This window comes from Acomys russatus, chromosome 17, assembly GCF_903995435.1.
Source record: "Acomys russatus chromosome 17, mAcoRus1.1, whole genome shotgun sequence".
Taxonomy (NCBI): Eukaryota; Metazoa; Chordata; class Mammalia; order Rodentia; family Muridae; genus Acomys; species Acomys russatus.
Window position 1 is genome coordinate 56,617,844 of NC_067153.1, and position 18,478 is coordinate 56,636,321.

The 18,478-nt window shown below is 42.2% G+C and overlaps 1 protein-coding gene across 2 annotated transcripts; it reads right to left on the bottom strand.

Annotated features, from left to right (window-relative positions):
* Positions 1–1,416: 1,416 nt before the first annotated feature.
* Pus7l (pseudouridine synthase 7 like) lies at positions 1,417–18,230 on the bottom strand. Of its 2 annotated transcripts, none has more exons than XM_051160251.1 (8): positions 17,318–18,230; positions 15,693–15,852; positions 13,510–13,702; positions 10,545–10,643; positions 8,581–8,662; positions 5,968–6,245; positions 4,071–4,124; positions 1,417–1,980 (listed from the first exon to the last, which is right to left on the bottom strand). In XM_051160251.1, the coding sequence occupies exons 1-8, from the start codon at positions 18,228–18,230 to the stop codon at positions 1,657–1,659; spliced, it is 2,103 nt and encodes a 700-aa protein (XP_051016208.1). In that variant the 3' UTR covers positions 1,417–1,656. The 2 variants fall into 2 exon arrangements, with proteins under 2 accessions (XP_051016208.1, XP_051016210.1); XM_051160253.1 differs by having other exon boundaries at positions 17,310–17,428.
* Positions 18,231–18,478: the final 248 nt, after the last annotated feature.

An 18,478-nucleotide genomic window follows, 5' to 3' on the forward strand; every position in this document is an offset into this window, starting at 1 on the left:
ACAATCACCCGGACACACAGGTAGATAACTGCCCTGTTTAGGGAGACTGGGGTGGGCAGCCTGACCTGACACAGCTGTTGCCGTTCCCAGGGCTCAGATCCAGAGCTGTATAAAAAGGAGAGTCTGAGTGGCAAGAGTGACAAGCACCCACCCTTCTTTGCTTTCTGGCTGTGGTGACCAGTGTCCTCAAGGCCCTGTTGCCACAGCTTCTTGCCACAACAAACTACCTGGGCTCTGGGAACCAGAATAAACCTTTCACCTTTACATTGCTTTTGTCATCACAGGAACAGAAAGGTAACTAAGATGATATGTAACATCATCTACATGTGATATATCATGTAATATATATGTATCACATATATGTAGTCATTACATATACATGGTCATTACATACATATATACATAAAATTAAATATATTATATATAAATAATATATATTATTTTTAATTGAATACTCACCATCTTAGCAGAATGTCATTTTATTATTTTTTTCTTCTCTTCCAAATTTGCACCTGCAGACATGTAACAACTGTGGAGTGCCAGACTGTCCTTCAACATACTGTGCTCACATTAGTCCCCGAGGGGTGCCTATGTTAATGCCCCCTTCTATGAATGTTGACAGGGAAGCACAGGACTTGAATAATCATTAGAGCTAGAGCTCAAACTGGGGGCGTTTGTCCCCAGTAGCTGTGGTTTTTCTCACAGTGCAAATAAGCTTCTCGCTGGCAGACATAGCATTTGTAAAACATGTGTTTTGCTCCTGTAAAACACTTTCAAATGCTACTAAGTTTTCATCAACATTTTTTAGTAACTATGTGTTTGCTGTCGATTTGATTCAACTCATCTCACTTATGTTATTTACAGTGAACTTTGAACTGACTTTTGACTTGCTCCGTAACACATAGAGCAGAGGTTCTCAGCCTTCCTAACGGTGCGTCCCCTTAACACAGTTCCTCACACTGTGGGACAATGAGAACAAACCAACAAACCAACGCTAAGATTTGTTTTTGCAGCAGAGACAATTCTGTGGTAACTTCAGGATAATGTCTTTATTTGCAAAAAAAGAATCAATACCATATCCAGTGTCACTGGCTTGTGTGAGAGATGGACTGCTGAGTGCAAACGTGAGTCTAAAATTAGACTTTTAGGTGATATAAAACATAACAAAAAGTTGGGGGAGTGTGTAAAAAACTAGTATAAAATTTTTTCATTAAAGTTTTTAGTCTTCCTCAAAGATGATCTCATAAATAAATTATAAGGACAGATGAGCGGTTTTGTGACCAGCCCCTTCAAAACAGAAAGGATGGCAGCAATGGTGAACGCTTTGCGTGTCCTGTCACCCCCTGGGTTTCGCTGTTGCCTAGCTTTACCTTTCTAAGAGTGTGATCTCCGGCAGCCAGCACTCACCGCGATCTCCGGCAGCCAGCACTCACCGCAGTGCTCCAAAGACCTGTGACTTTCATGACTGGAGCAAAAACTCCTGAAGTAGGACCTTAAAGACCGTGGTCACGTAGCTTTAAACTGAGATGATGTGTCTACTTTAACACATCAAATTCCAACTTCTCGGGATACCGTGAAAGTCAAGGGAGTCAACAGTCCCAAAGCTCAATCCAGGGCCCTAGGGACCACGGTTACCCTCTTCTCAGGTGTGCTGGTTTAAATGTCACCCTTCATCATTTCCCTCAGGCAAACTGTAGCATAACACGAAGCGTCAAGATCGAAGGACAGGGACAGAGATGGCATTGCGTCATCAGCGTGGGAACCTTCCACTTCAACCTCAGGGTCAGGACGGACTAGTCGGTGTGACACGTTGTGGGGGCGTTTCAAGATGTGCCTGTAGCATCCTGGTACATTCAGCTTCAGGGCAGGCACCCTAAACCTGGAGGCCTGCAGCCCGTCCCTGCTGAGGACCCCATGGTACCACTGCCCTACTTTGTTCTCTGGGTACTGAACGTTGTATCCAAGTACTGGCAGGACCACCTGGGGAGGGCAGGGAGAAACCACGACACATGGATCAGCATTCAGAAACATACATGATCATACTTTACCTTTATGACTGGGACCCAGATTTGTAAACACGGTGACAGGTTATAAGCATGACAGTTAGCCTGAGACGTCTTGAATACTACCTAGTTTATTTTTAATGTTATCCTGTAAAGAAAGGAGCTAACTAAAACCAAAGACTCTAGAGAGCTATGCTAATCAGCTTACATGAGGTATCACTGGGCAAACTATAATAATAATAATAATAATAATAATAATAATAATAATAATAATAATAATAATAATAATAATGGTTGCTTAATTATCCAGTAAAGATTAAGCCTCTGACAGCATGCAATCCCACAAGCAGTCTTCTGTGACACAGACTGTCTACTGCTGACCCGTGCTAGTTTGGGCAACAACCTTAAATTCTTTTTATTAAAAAACTAACAAGTGACAGCAAATATTTTTATTTTATCAGCTGAATATATGTGAGTAAGCCTGCGATCTGTAGGGATTTCTCCTTTGCTGACTGCTAGACAGACTGTGTGAGTGCTAAAAGGTATTTAGGAAAATGGGCAAAATCCTCAAATATATAAATGGATCTCAAAGAAGTCAGACATTTTAGGGTTTGGGCCAGCACACAAAAGACTGAAGCAGGGTATGAGTTGGAATCTAGCCTGGGCCACAGCTGGGCTTCTGCAACTTGATTCACACGTGACCCTTATTATCCAAGAAATTTGTACTCGACCCTAGGTATGCAACTCTATACAATTTGCTGATAATAAATCATAAAAGATTTATTTCAAGATGATTCTTCATTATACAATTGTGCCATTTATTAAAGACAATTTCATTATTAAGTTATTGAAGCAAATTTGCATACTAAAAGATGATGTGCTGTGTATTTTCATCTACAGCATTAAATCTTGGCTGAATATTTGAAACTGTAGGACACAAAGTGTCTTTAATGCTTTCTGGAGTTGACATTTGGATTTTGTAATCCTCCTTGCTAAGAGTGTGGCTTCGCATAAACACAAAGCACATCTAGAGCCATTTCAGAGATCGTTAGAAATTCCATCCTAATCCCAAGTCAAACTCATTTAACCATCTTTTTTATGACACTCAAGTCAGCAACCAAAATGGTAATTCCTAAAACCAAGTAATCTACTACAATACAGCCCAAGCACATATTAACTTGGTATTTACAAGCTGATAATGATGGTAGGAAAATATTACATCTTTGTTTTCCAGAAGCAGGCCATTATGTTCTTTAAGAACAGAAAACTTTGTCCATAAAGTATAACCTACAACTGCTCATATGTAATAGTCTAGAATCTGAGCTGAGGTACTTCAGGCAGCAGCAGCATCACCATCATCTTCACCATCATCATCACCATTATCATCATCTGTATGGCTGGGCAAGATGGTACTCAGTACAAAGTGTGTGTGTTGCTATGCAGAATCTGATCTGCAGTGCAGCCACAAGACACAACACTGGTGAATGTTTCTAAAACTAACTTGGATCCATTAAGCATTTGATTTTCAATTAATTTTCTGTCACTATGAATTCAGAAACTTTGTACTGCTACAAAAAAAAAAAAATCCCACATTGAGTCATGGGACCACAGGCTACAGTCTTTGAAGCTGGAAAATAGGTTCACCCAAGGCCACACGTATACTGTGTGATGCTATTCATGTGACTTTTTTTTCAAATGTAAAACCCAGTGATAGAAAATAAACCAGTGGTTGCCTTGAGAGGATAAACACAGAGCTCAAACACAGACACATTAAAGGAGACGTGAACATGGGGAAATCTGAGGGAGATAAGAAACTATTCTTACTTAATGTTGACGTTTTCAGCATCCACATGATTATATATTTATTAAAAGCATGCATAACTTACATTATTAGGACAACTATAGCATAAGTTTACTATAAGCATAAATTCATTTTTTAAAGCATAAATGATTTGGTTATAAATCATAGCTTAATTTAAAAGTTACCTAAGACGGGAGTGTCAGATGTCTTTAGTGGACAATGCTTATTTAAATCTAAGTAATAGTAACTTTTAACACCACATTTACCTGGTGTACCGTATACGTGTTAGCTGACTCCTCCTCTTCTGTCACCAGATGAACCTAGTTTTATAAAACACGACGGAGGTGAGTGGTTCCCAGATGTCCAAATTACCTTAGTGTTTCCTAACTCTGACTCACACGCTGAATATACATACATATGCTCAAACACAGTTTTTTCAGAAGAGCGTATCTCCAGAGAAGCCCACTGCATAAAAAGTAGACCAGTTCTTTAACTACATACCACCCCGAAGCTGGAAAGCTGTAGCAGTGGCTGCCCTAAGGTGGCACTTTCCTCTGTCACCACGGGGTTCTGCAGGACTCAATGTCTGTTTCTGGAAAGGCAACCCCTGCCTTCAGCCATCCCCGTCCCCAGGAGACAGCAGTATCTTATCCAGCCATTGTGCTTGTGTTTGTTTCAGAGGACAGAAGGCGGGAGGGGAAATAAAGAGACGTGCGATAAACTGAGCTGGAGAAACTTTGCTCCATGGCAAAGTTAGGAGCACTCACTTGCTCGTGCAGAGATCGGGCTTGGGGTGCAGCTGTGCCTGAATAAATCGTGGCTTTCAGATGTGGGGCCAGCTAATTCCCACTGGATTCTCTTTTAATTAGGTCGAGATAGCTTACTATTACCTAAAACCAAATAGCCTTAGTTCACACATGTGGAGCCCATCATTAATCGAGGTAAAACGACGCAAGGCTTGGAGCCAACCTTTCCTACAGTTTTGAAGTGCTGGGCCACGTGTACCTCAGTTAGCTGATTCCTAGGCCTACGATCACGTTCCTCCATCGGAGACCCACTTAGACCCCCGGGTCTTTTTAGGTGCACTACACTGGTGATTCTGAATTTCTCCTTTCCCATCTGGGCCGCAGCGCTCATTCCTACAGAATGGGAGTTTAAAGGACCGGATCTCTGAAATCCTTTACTCCCCTAAAATCCGACAGTTTTACAATGTACAGCATGAAGCACCTCTTGGGGACTCGTCCTTGTTTTTTTAACCGTGTTTTAAAGCTGACTTAAGATAGTGTTAGAGAAACTGGGCGTGGTGGCGCACGCCTTTAATTCCAGCACTCGGGAGGCAGAGCAGGCGGATCTCTGTGAGTTAGAGGCCAGCCTGGTCTACAAAAGGAATGCAGGACAGTCACGGCTACACAGAGAAACCCTGTCTTGAAAAACCAATGATGATGATGATGATGATGACAGGAAAAAATTCTCTGTTCCTTTTGTTTTATAATATGTGAGCTTTCATACCAGACTTGTGGAATTCAGCTTCACTGTTTAGTTCAAGCCCATAGAGATTTTAAAAAAGCCAGTTGGACAGGGAAGAAATAGAAAAGTAAGTTTTATAAAATAGTCATAACTCATTAATATAAATGCCACTAAAAATCTTTTATGTAAAGCCACATTTATGGGAAAGAAACGTACATCCCACAGCCTCCCGGCATCATTATGAAACTTTCCTTCCTTGTCTTTGAAGCTGTGCATCTCTTACAAACAAACACAAGCCATTTCTGTGGACATCTAGGGGAAAGCAGAGGCGGCTGATGGGCCACGGGCCTGACAAGAAGATGACAAGGGAGAGCACCAGGTTGGGTGTGGGGGTCATGTCAGCTCTGGACGCTTCAATTCTTGCTTCTAAGAGGACGGCTCTGTGCATACGGGTTTTGGTTTGTTTGGGTTTTGGTTGGTTTGTTGTTTGGGTGTGAAAGTGTGCTCTTTAGCGAAGGCTTTACCTCCTTTCATTCTGTACCCCCTGACTATTTCTTCACTTAGCAGCATGTGTTGATTCTCAGCTATTAGAAAAAGCAAATCAGGAGATGAGTGAACGGAAGTGTTCCTGGAACCCAGGGGGTCTTGCAATTACCCTCTCTGGTGTGGCGAGTCGGCTCCTCGACAGATACTCACTTTACTGCTTGGAAAATGCTCGCCAGCGTCTTCATCCGAGCAGATCAGGTCGCCCTTCACCACCTTGGTCCCATAGGCTTCAAGTCTGTAAGATGCAGCCTCATTCCAAACCCTGCTGCTGTATGCGTGGGTGTAGAATATCCGCATGGAATGAGGAAAGGAGAACCAGGCCTGGACACAGCCTTCCTCTGTCATGCCAAAGCGATGCAATGACTCCAGCAGAGCCCGCTCTCGAACTCGGAACTCAGGCATCAGTGAAAGCGTGCCTTTGGCGTCCTCTGAAATGAAGAACAAATCCGCTCGTAGGCACTTCCACTGCAAAGCCATTTACGGGGTGCCTTTTTCAATCAGTCTAAATGTTTTATGGAGGTGCTGAGAACTACTGGTTAAACCCAATTATACTCTTAAAAGCTAGTGATTTTTTTTAACTTTTATTTTCCTTGAAAAATAAGAAAGAACAAACGAGGTCAGCAGTAGGAATGGCTGACTAGCCCCCCTTCCCTCAGAACAGAGTTAATATAATTTGGAAGTCTGCCAAACAAAAAGAACCAATCACCCAGGATCAACTAAGCTGGCGAGCTGCGGGGGGGGTCTAAGAGTTTCTAAGAACGTAGACATCCAATAGAATGCCAGCCGAATAAGAAGCAGCAGTCTCTGTATCTTAGCTAGCGGATGCTTCTTAAAACGTACATTGCTGAGCTCCAAAGATGCTTGCTTATTCATGGAGGGCCCTGCGACTGGTATTTGATAAATGCACTGGGCGCTTCTTATGTGCACTGAAGCTTCAGAATCCATGACATGAGGTTTATCTACTCAGCCTCTACAAGAGATGCGCATCACACACTCGCAGAGCTAAGGCACAGCTTCCCTGCCCCTGGCCCTCAGAGTCATGTTGCCTTAGTGCATGCACCTGTGAACAATTCTATATGTCCACATCAGGCTCAAGTGTTCAAAGAGGAGGAGCCAGGAATACAGGACAGCACCTTAGAAACAATTCCGGAGGGACTCCATATCCCAGACAACTTCACTTAGCTAGAGGCTTCGCTTGGCTGCTGTGGCTCTACTACCATCAGCAGCAGGGTAGGGAGTTGAGCTGGAAGCCCTGCTCGCCCCTGAACAAGCTGGGAAACCCCATCTGTCCTCCTTCCCCCAACCCTGCCCAAACTGGGAAGTCTTGAAAATGGGAAAGGCGCCAAGAGCCCAGTTTCACGTTCTTGGCAGCTGTGGTGAGTTGCAGAATATTTGATCTCATTGTGAACCCTGAGACTGTGAACCGTTTAGTTGAGTCCTAGTACACACCTTTCATCAGAGAACATTCTGTTTTTTGTAAGCAGGTGCTTATGGTGTGGCTCAGTCCTAGCACACACCTTTAATCTTTCTGTACACAGGATTTAATAAAGTTAACCCTAGGACAAGAGGCAGAGCAAAAACCCAGCTGACAGGGATTAAGCAGGTAGGCGGGACTGTGAGAGAAGGGCATGTAAGACGGCATAGTGTGGAGAAGGAGCTCTTTAGCTTTCTGGCTTCTGGCTTTTTCCTCCTGAGCTGTTAGATGAGCTAGCGGGCTTCTCCCTTTTGGTTTTTTTCCTTCTGGGACTTGAGGCGAGTGGGAAGCTGGGTGATTGCTCTGCCTCTCTGAGCTAGTAGGCTTTCACCTCTGCATCTGGCTCCTGAGTCTTTATTGGTAAAATCAAACAAACTGGGGTTTTCTTTCTTTCGAACAACAGTCACAACCTCCTCCCTGACGCTGCCAGCCACCCAAATCCCTGCCTAAGTGCTCAGCCTATGGATGACATGTCATCACCCTTCGTCTACAGTCTATAAAACATTCCTGCCCTAGCCCAGACTTCCTCAGCAATGTTCTTTCAGACTGATGACCCCGCCAGGGAGCAGCACCTAATAAGCCTGCCTTTATCTGCTTTTAATCTGGTCTGATCTGGCATATATGGGCATCACTGAGCAAGAGAGAAAAAGCCTATTAGAGTGTTAGCAAACACACGATTGCACTGGCCTGCTCCCAAGGACCTGGCAGTTGCTTAAGCTGTCACCTGAGCAGCAGCCACATGCGTCAGGTATCTGCCGTGCATAAAAGGGACCCAGCCACCCATCTCTCTTCCTTCTCTCATGTGTCTCTCTCCTGTTTCCTCTCTGTCTCCTTGTCTGCCTCTCTTTCTCCCGCATGTCCCCACTCCCAGGTGGCTTTTTGGTCTCCACTCCCCATAAACCTCTCACACCAGATGTTATAATTTTTCAGGAGTACCATGGCACTACCCCAGCTAAGGTACCCCACCCTTCACTGGCTCACATTTATCCTGTCACCTCCTCCTCCTCTAGGACTTAAGTGGGGGAAACTAGGGAAGTACTTCCCGCCTCTCCTTACCCCTGGGTACAGTCGGGATGGACAAAATTCCAAGCAAGCTGGCCAAAATGGGGCACCTGTGTCAGGCGGTCAAATGATTCAAAATGCAAACTATTACCCCTGTGTTTCTTCAGTCTGTCTCCCAGCCCAGCTATTTCCACTATTTCTTAGAGCATGCCTTTTAAGAAGCAGAGTCTGCAGGTCATTTGTATCTGTGTTTGTATTCCTACAGATCAGTAAAGAAACTTACATACCAGTTTGAAGAAAGTATTTCTTGGCTTTATTTACAGGATCATCCATGTCTTCCGGTGTGAGAAATAATTTTATGGCTTTCACCTTGAAAAATTAACCAAGTAAACATGACTTTTTTTTTTAAAAAAGAGGCAAATTCTTGGGCATTTTGAAAGGACTGAAAATGTTGCCATAATTTCGTCCTTAACCTTTCAATACTTAGTCAGTTTTAAACGTAGAGATAACAGTCCATATAAACTAAAAATAACAAAAAATATACTGAAAAAGACCCCTCGCCATCAAAGCACTTCCAAAATTTCATTTCTATCATTCTTTATTCAGCTGAGATTAAAAACACAAGTATAAAGTGATGACTTAAATACTCAAACTTGACCAACACATGACAGAAACAGGGAAGGAAGCAGGAAGAATGCTAAGCCATTAGTTTCACTTATATTCTCAAATTCTTTGAAACTTTGGGTCTTAAAAAGATAAGTTAGAGCTGGCAAGGTGACTCAGTATATAAAGGCGCTTGCCAACAAGCCTGATGACCTGAGTTCAGTCCCCAGGACCCATACAGTGGAAGGAGAGAACTGACTCCAGCAAGTGGTCCTCTGCCCTCTACACTGGCAAAATACAATAAAAAGTGTCAACTTAGATGTTTTATGTAACAATTTAACAGTTTATCTTAAACCATACATATGTGACCTTTTTTTAATTAAAAAAGATATCCACATAATTCCTATTATTATATCACTGTTTCTAGCACTAGGATTTATTTGTAAGTACATAGCTCATAGTATGAAAGAATCTTCAAATAATTTATCCATCTCAATTTCCATTCAATCTTCTATAGTATTTATCCAAACAAATATTCATAAAAATCTAATACATCTGGTGCTGGTTGGTTTTCTGTCAGCTTGACACAGGCCATGATCATCTGGGAAGAGGGAGCCTCAATTGAGACAATGCCTTCATCAGACCAGCCTGTGGGAAAGTTTGTAGAGCATCCTCTTGATTAATGAAAATGTGGGAGGGCCCATCTCACTGTAGGCAGTGTCACTTTTGGGCAAGTGGGCCTGGATTACATAAAAAAGAAAAACAAAAATAAAACAGGAGGAGCAAGCCATGGGAGCAAGCACTCCTCTGTGGCCTCTGTTTCAGTTCCTGCCTCCAGATTCCTGCCTTGAGCTCTGACATTAGTTTCTCCTGATGATGACTGGAACCTGTAAGCCAAACAGACCCTTTCCTCCCCAGGTTGCTTTTGGTCTTGGTGTATTATCATGGCCTCAGGAGGCAAGATAAGATACCATCCAAAGAAATATTAAGCCTCCATCACATGCTGAGGACTGTGTGGGATGTGGTGGGTGGAGCACCACCTACTGGAAAATACTGAGCAATCTCTATAAGGTAATCATAACAAAATATAAAAGATGAGAATTCCCAGGTCACAAGATCAGTGGGCAAACAGTTGAGATACACGATGTGAAGACTACGGAGGGATTGCGTTAAGCAAAGAAAGAAGGTGTGGCATGCCAGCTCCAGGAACCGGCCTCCAAGTGGCTCCTATGTCCTCACTTGGTAGCTATGCCTGGCAGAGTTCGTTCTACATGTGTATGTATGTATGAGCAGAACTCAGCCAAGGTAAAGGTGTGTCGCTTTGCCTGATCTGTGGAGCTGTGAGTTATTCTACCAATGAATCTTTTATTCAGCTACAGATTCAAAGAATCATTGGTCAAGTCTGTGTCATCTCAAACGAAAATTAAACACAAAGCCACTGTGTGTACTCTGTTTTCTTACAGTGTGAATCCAAGAATATGCTAGCTGCCTAATAAATCTCCAATAACATAAAACATAATGTATGATGTCTGTATGAGTGTATATGCATGTATATACACGCAGGCTTATGCCACGGTTAGGTATGTAATGAGCTTATGTAATAAGTACAAATGAATAGAGTTAAGATTATACTTTTGAAAATTCTTACCATTTCATTCCTCAGTAAAGCCAGTCCAATTTGATCTGTTTGAATTTTCTTTCCTTTCCCAAATCTCTGTGGTCCATAGTAGTTCACAAAACCTTTATTCTATGAATATAACAGGATACCGTAAATTAGAACTTCTTAAATATTGCGATCAAAGTACAATGAAATTGTTTCTCTTCATATTTAATTAAGAAATCCAGTAATCGCCAGTAATACAGAAGATGAGAGGCAAAATGGTGTGAGAAATGCCAAACAGTTATGCACCAGAAGAAGGGAGCAAATTTAAATCAGCCCACCCACAAAACCTGCAGGGGCAGTATGCATCGGGGAGGGGCAGGGGGCAGTGCTGAGAGTCAAGGCCTCCCTAGGCCAGGTGAGACCCTGTCTCAGAAAACCAAACTAACAAAAATATACCATTTAAGATGAATGAAGAAAGCCTGAAAATAGCTTTCTACTCACACACTGAGGGCTTCCTGCGTATATGACCTGCAGTGCTAAAGCAAGAGACGAGGTGCACTGGGACAAACTGCACACTGAGCCCAGGTTTCACATCTCACACTGAGCCCAGGTTTCACATCTCACACTGAGCCCAGGTCTCACACCTCCTGTCCCGCCCCACAGGCTTTGCTCCTCTATGTAATTCCCTTATCCTTTTGTTTACCTCAGGGTCGGTCTCTGTTATTTCCTGGGGAGGGATGAGGATGTCACCTCTGGACACCATGCTTCAAAAATGTCACATTACTCAGAAGAAATAGAAAAAAATTGCTCTGTGTGAAACACACCGAGGGAAAGAGAAAGAGATTGAGCGTGTGTGCACATACGCGTGGTCACACGGCCCAGCGAGTATCTTGAAAATTAAGAGTCTTCCATGCACTTCATGAGAGATGCAAACACTCACTCAGCAGATAATCTAAGACTAAGCACCAACTCGGGGCTTGTCAATAAAGGATGCTAATTAGTTATCAATACAGCTCTAAGGAGCTGCATCTAATTCACATGTAAAAATCAACTGGTCCCTATAGTAAATCTCAGCTTTTTAAAAGCTACTTCAAATTTGCATAAACAGTGTTGGATCCATAGGATAACTGGAATAATTATTAAATATAACCAAAAATTTATAGCCAGAGCTATAACTCTCTACAGAAAACTTCAAAGAATTCTTATTTTCAAGCTATTCAACTTTTTTTCTCATTAAGACATTTTTTAAAAAGTCTGGCGAAAAGGTATGGTGGGCAAGGAACTCACCACAGAGGCCTGATGACCCAATTTTGGTTCCTGGAAGCCACACTGGAAGGAGAAAACTGACTCCTAAAAACTAGAACTGACTCCTAAAAGCTGTGCTCTACATGTGCACACAAAACAGTACTGAATAAATAACAATTTTAAAAGAGAAGCTGTCTCAAGCTAAGATCATTTCTAATGGGAACTTCTGAACAGGCAGTGCATTTCCATAAATACCAAAGCAGACCTGGTCACAAGTGCTATCTCTCAGTGTTCACAGAAAGCCTTTCTGTTTTTAAAGGCACATCATCTTAGTAACAGTTTTCAGAAGAAAAGAGAAACTTTTAGGTAGGTCAGTCATGGAAAATGGAACACACAGAGTATACAATCTGAGAAGAGAAAGGGAAGGCACTGTCGCTGAGGTGTAAGACTGTAAAAAAAAAAAAAAACAGATGTGGTCAGGAATTAAAATCTGTGTCTCCAGGCGGTGGTGGCGCACGCCTTTAATCCCAGCACTCAGGAGGCAGAGGCAGGCGGATTGCTGTGAGTTCGAGGCCAGCCTGGTCTACAAAGTGAGTCCAGGACAGCCAAGGCTACACAGAGAAACCGTGTCTCAAAAAACTGAAACCAAAAACAAAGAATCTCTGTCTCTCAGAGTGGGCCACAGAACAGAATAACTTCAAAATGCCAAAACTACACCGCCACCCATTCTTTTTAGACTGCTTTAGAATTCTAAACTAACCATCAAAATGTCTTAAAAGTTCCCCAGGGTGAGAATTCCTTGTCTGGACCAGGCGTGAGCAAACTTCTAGGGTCCATAGGTCAAGCTGGCCTCAGCACTCACTTCCGCCAAGGGGTGACAGGAACCCAGCCCTGCTGCTCACTCCTCTGTGCACTGCCACCCCTGGCCACTGCTGCACAAGGACAGCTGACTGACTGCAACCGGAAGCACAGGCCCACAAAGCCAGGGACAGTGACTGTGGACCCTGAAGGAGAAATGAGCTGACTTCTAACTTACATGATCACACTGAAGGTTATGGTTGGGTGTGTTCATGCTTAAGTGCCTAGCGGGCCTGACTTAAAACTTAAGAAACATATGCCGACTGAGCAGGACGTGTGTGCTGACTGAGCAGAGTGTGTATTCCTAAGTCCTACTCAGTCCATATAAACATATGCAGCAACAATTAAGGAAACAGAGGCCATGAATTTGCAAAGGAATGAGTTGTGGCCAAAAGGGCTGCAGGGAGAAAAGGGAAAGAAGAAACAAATGTAATTATGTTTTAATTTCAAGAGAAAAAAAAATGAATAACAAAATAACAGGTACATGATTTGTAATTCTTACTCGTTAAAGAAAACCCAACATTAGGTGGAAAGGTAAAGGATGTGTCCAACTCTAAAAACTAAGGTATTTATTTACCAAAGATTTCTGGAGGAATAAAGAAACACAACGGTTACGGCATGAAGGCCTGCGCCACCATACCCTCCTGAGGGAAGATGCTAGAAAAACCTGTTTCAGAGATGGATCCCCTTCTTCTGGGAACCTGCGTACACTCTTTTAATTTATGTCTATGTTTTGTTTTAATATAAAAAATATCAAGAAAACAAAATATACTAACACATAATTATCATTTTAAAGATTAATTACATATGCACACACATTACAAAAATATAATCTTATTTTCTTTTGTCGCAGAGAGGATTATAGAGATTTTTCCTTAACACGATTTCAAATTTGAGGTTTTTTTACCTTAACATTTTCTATTGCCTCCAAAATTCTCTCTCTCAGGCTTGCAGAATCATTTATTTGATTTTTTAGATTTCTGATGACAATTTCAAAGTGATTTCCTTTGAGCTGACCAAGTCTGAGAGAATCACCTACAGGCCGAATATTAAACACATTCATTCTCTTCTTCATAATTTCTTTTTCAATATTTTTCAACCTATAAGTGATAAATCACACAATCAGTTAACCCTTAATTTAAAAATTACACATTTAATACAAGCTTTAAGATGATAGTTGCCAGGCAACTCCTATCCAAATATAAGTACCAAGGGAGGTTGGTGAGATGGCTCAAGGGTTAAAAGCACTGGCTGTTTTCCCAGAGGACATGGTTCAATTCCCAGCAACCACATGGCAGCTCCCAACCATCTGTAACGGCAGTTCTGGGATCCAACACCCTCCTCTGGCTTCCAAATGGCATGTATGCAAGCAAAACGCCCATGGGTATGAAATAAATATGTAAAATATTTTGAGGCAATTCTAAACATTATTATAGGACGAGGCTAAGAGGCTTTGGAGACATGCGCACAAGGCACATCAGCCTCCTGTTTTCTCCTTCCTTCAAGCAGTAGGAGGCTCGCAGTGGGGTCCGACCCTCCTGTCCCAACTTGTCTCTATCCATCTCAAGGTCTGTCCCCCAACAAAACCAAAAACTAGTGTCACTTGAACACTTCCTTACTGAAACTTCCAGTTCTCTGCCAAGTCTTAAAAACAGATTTTAGGATCATGTTTTTTCTTTTGTTTTTTTTGTTTTTTTTTTTTTTAAAGCCAATATAAACTTTTCTTTGTATCTTTGTATCTACTTTTTTTCTTTAGTTCTTATAAAAATTGCCTACTTGGTTGCATAGACTGCTTTTTTTCCCCTTTCAAAACAGCTCTTGATTTCTAGATCTGCTAGATGCTATTACTTGAAGGGTCGTTGAAATCCCACAGCCACGGACCAAAACAAAATAATCTTGCTTCTCTTCTAGGAACTAATATTATTTGTGGCCTTTGGATGTTAAAAACTGGCCTTTCTCTTAACAGTATGAAATGTGAATTCCTATAAATCAGACCTCAAAACAAAATTATATCCCACTGCTGTCCACATTTAGGCCTTAACAGAATCTCTGTGCAAACAGTGTGTACTCAAATAGCTTATAACTAAGTGCTGAGCTATGAACAGCACGTCCGAGTAGGATGAATTCTGATGCACAACTCAGCTTTTAGAGGCTTAAGGGAAGTATACAAAAGTTACAGACTAAAATACAAGAATATTAACCATAGCATCACTTACAATGAAACAACTGGATAGACTCCCTATTTTTAAAAACAGGGACAGACCTGGTCAAGTCTTTCATGAAAATTACTTTGAAAGTCTCTTAACATAGACTCGCATATTACTTTATTATAAATATAGAAATTACAGAGGTGGTATGATTTTTGTGTCTGTGATGTGTACACTCTGAAAAACGTCTTGAAAACAATAGATTCATGTTTGCTCTGGTGTTTTTGAGCAGTGCGGGCTTTCGTGAGCTGTTCCGTCTGTCTATCTCTATGAAGAATACGTATTTCCTTAAAAAGGCAAAATTCCTGCTAAAACTTCATTGCACTGAGAGGTGAAATTTGAGTCCTATACAGCCTATTTAATAAGTATATGTTTTAAATGCCAGGGCTTATGATAAAAGCACTAGGATAGTCAAGAATGCAAGTGCGTACTTAAACATAACATCGGATATTGATAAACAGCTCAGACAACTTCAAACCTACCACTTGTCAGTTTCTAACCTAGAGCCTCCTATTTTCTGTAAGATTCTTTTTTCTTTTATTTCTGTGTGTTTGGGTGAACGTATGCTGTGTGTGAAGGGGCCGGGAGAGGCCGGGAGAGGGCAACTGGACCCCTGGGGCTGGACTGCAGGCAGTTGTGAGGCTGCCAGCCTAAGTGCCAGCAACTGAACTTGGGTCAACTGGAAGTGTTTTTAAACCCCTGAGCCATCTTGCCAGCCCTAAACTTCATATATATTCAATGTACATTTGCAAAAGTGCGAAGGCAATTATTTTATTGTTCCAGGATGTAACCAGTTAATTAACGGTGACAGCAAGGATAGAGTGGCTCCCGTAGTATTTTGAGTTTTAACCTTGTGCTTTACTAGACAGTAATAGGTCATTACCTCCCTGGAGTCACTTTTCTAACAACCATTGATTGATAGGTGATTGCTTTCTTGTCTTTAAGGCCCGCGTAACTAAAATCTGAAGGAATGACACCAAGTTTGACGGCTAAAAAGCTAATTGCTTCAAACATCTCCAGATTTTCCTTTTGTAGGGTAAAAGCTGAAAAAAAAAAAATAATTCTAGATTACAGAAGAGAAGACTTACATAATTACAATCTTCACAAACTAACAAGCAAGGATAACAAACCTAATGATTAATGATAAAAGTGTGCTTTAATGAAAACATAAAACAGCATTTTCAGCTATCACGTAAAAGCATTTGATGGCTCACTGATGGTGGCATTAAAATTCACGTTCTTTCCCTGGGCTTACAGGTCCGCCTTCTAGTCTCCACAGGGACTATTCCCATATCTGAAATTCCAGCTCCACACAGGACTCGTGATCTGCTGCATTTCTCTTCAGTCTTCAAAAACGGAAGTTCTGCCACAAATGCTTTTCCAGTTCTGAGGTTGAATGCTCCACAGTAAGGACTGTACTTGTTTTACAAACCATGACGTGTGTGCCTACACTGACAGCTGTCGGTCACAGAAGGAGAGCGACATGACAGCTGCCAGGAACTGAGAGGAAGGCATGCTATTCAACTGGCACTAACGTCAGGTAGGAAAGTGCTAAGACTCAGGAGATGAATTTAGCAATGGTGATACAACGATGGCGGGCTGGAGAGAGAAACCAGTTGTCACAGACTGGGCTCACAACCAAACCCTCAAGAATGAATAAAATGGTAAATTTTACATAATATACATTTTACTGTATTTTTGTAAACATATTTGTAAACAGCCTTCCTAATGCTGCACCCCTTTAACACAGTTCCTCATGTTGCGGTGACCACCTCCCATACAGTTATTTCCGTTGCTACTTCATAACTGTAATTTTGCTATTGTTCTGAATCGTAATATAAATAGTTTTTGGAGCTAGATGTTTGCCAAAGGGGTCGCAATCCACGGGTTGAGACCCACCAATTTAAAGGACAGTGAATTTATTACATAGACATGTATGTATGCATGGAGGCTGAGAAAATTATAAACGAGCCACTTGGATTCTTGTAAGAGGTCAGCGGACAAAATTCCTCTTCTTGCTCTCGGACACCAATATCCTCATGTTGCTCTCGCGGTGAAACATTACCCCTAACTTCAGTAAAATTAACTAATTTATGAAAAGATCCCCACGTCCTGACCTTCAGTCACCGGTACTATTTCAAGCAGTATAAAAAGTAAGAAAGCCCTATAGGCGGCTGCAAGGATCTCTCTGCGAAGGGGAAATAAAACAAAGTTCATGAGTGGACTGGGGACAGGTGGAGTTGGGGACAGGAGTGACCAGGTGGGACCCCTTTGGCACAACAGTGCAAACTCAAACATCTTCCACCAGAATCCCGTGTGGCCCAGTCCTTTTTTCTGTGCCACAAGCGTGTGTACGTACTTACGAAGTGTCTGCAAGGCTTCATCTCCCCCGCCCAGCCCCAAATCAGTCCATCTATACTTTACAATAGCTCTGTGACCACATCTATTTATTCAAATTACTCACCTCTCACACATTTTACACAAGAAAATGACGACTTACAGAATTACCTGTACAGACAGCTTTTCTTCTCTCACATTCAAGACGAGATCTCTTCCCACGTGCCTTCTCCCGGAACCTCACGGTTATGGCCGCCGTGTTCGGGTTCCCGGCACTGTGATCCCGCCCAGGGAAAGATTTGGTTTCCACCAGGTTCCCAAACTTCTTGTTGAGAAAATGGTGCACTGCTTTCCTGTGGTCTTTGTTTGTATCCGGTTTAAAGGTAAACTTGGAGTTTTCCTTCCTTGCATCCAAATATTTGAAAAAACCAAGTGCTTCTTCTTCCGACACCAAATGGCAGAGTTCTTTATACTCAGGACTCGGTTTCACGACTACCTCGGCGTTGCTTCCTGCCGTTATCAGGAAAGGGAACTCCTGCCTGACAGCGCTGTGCAGAGCGGCCCTTTGCTTTTTATCAAGAACCTTGCCTAGCGAGAGCGCAAGGGATGGTTCTGTCAACTCGGTTTTTGAACTCCACATCCCTTTGACGTCACTGGCAAACCGATCCAGCAATGTGTGGGTTTTTTCATCTAAAAGTGAACGTAATAAACCAGCACTTCCTTTCTCACACTCAGAAGTCACACCATTGACACTGCCTTCGTTTTCTGAGCCAGCCTCGTGATCCTGGTCACGGTCCGCGTACCTAGTCGCGGCAGGTGATGCTTCTCCGTGGCTTTCATGTTCGATGGACACATTCTGGATATTTAGCTTTGGCTTTTTGACAGAATGACATGGCTCGGGCTCTATTTTACTAGTTTCATAAACAGCTTCATCAAGGGCCTTGTTAACTAACTGTCCCCACTCATCAATCTCAACAACAATGAAGTCACTTGGTGAGGTTTTTATGGTGCCCTGAAATCCAACATGATCACTGATGAAACGTAAGGAACTAAACCTGACTCCACCATCCATGGCCTCTTCCATTATTAATGGTGCCTACAAGAGATACAGAAACACTTGGGTGTAAGGATCAAGCTGGCTTTGCAAAATCCACTCAGGTGTCTCACTCTCAATTCTGCTCCCTTAAAAACAACTAATGACTTATTTTATGGATATATGTGCGTGTTCCACTTTCATACAGCAAGCAGAGTTAGCAGGCCAACTATCTGTGGCCTAAGTAGTGATCTGTATCTTGATTTCCCATTTGATCCAAGCTTCTGTTATCCAGAGTT

Excerpts from the sequence above, each read along its gene's own strand:
- Pus7l (XM_051160251.1), bottom strand. The coding sequence starts at position 18,230 with ATGGAAGAGGCCATGGATGGTGGAGTCAGGTTTAGTTCCTTACGTTTC. Across the intron at positions 8,663-10,544 it reads CTTTACTGAGGAATGAAATG|GTGAAAGCCATAAAATTATT; the intron begins GTAAGAATTTTC and ends TAATTTTTCAAG. Across the intron at positions 4,125-5,967 it reads AGCATTTTCCAAGCAGTAAA|GTTCATCTGGTGACAGAAGA; the intron begins GTGAGTATCTGT and ends TTATAAAACTAG.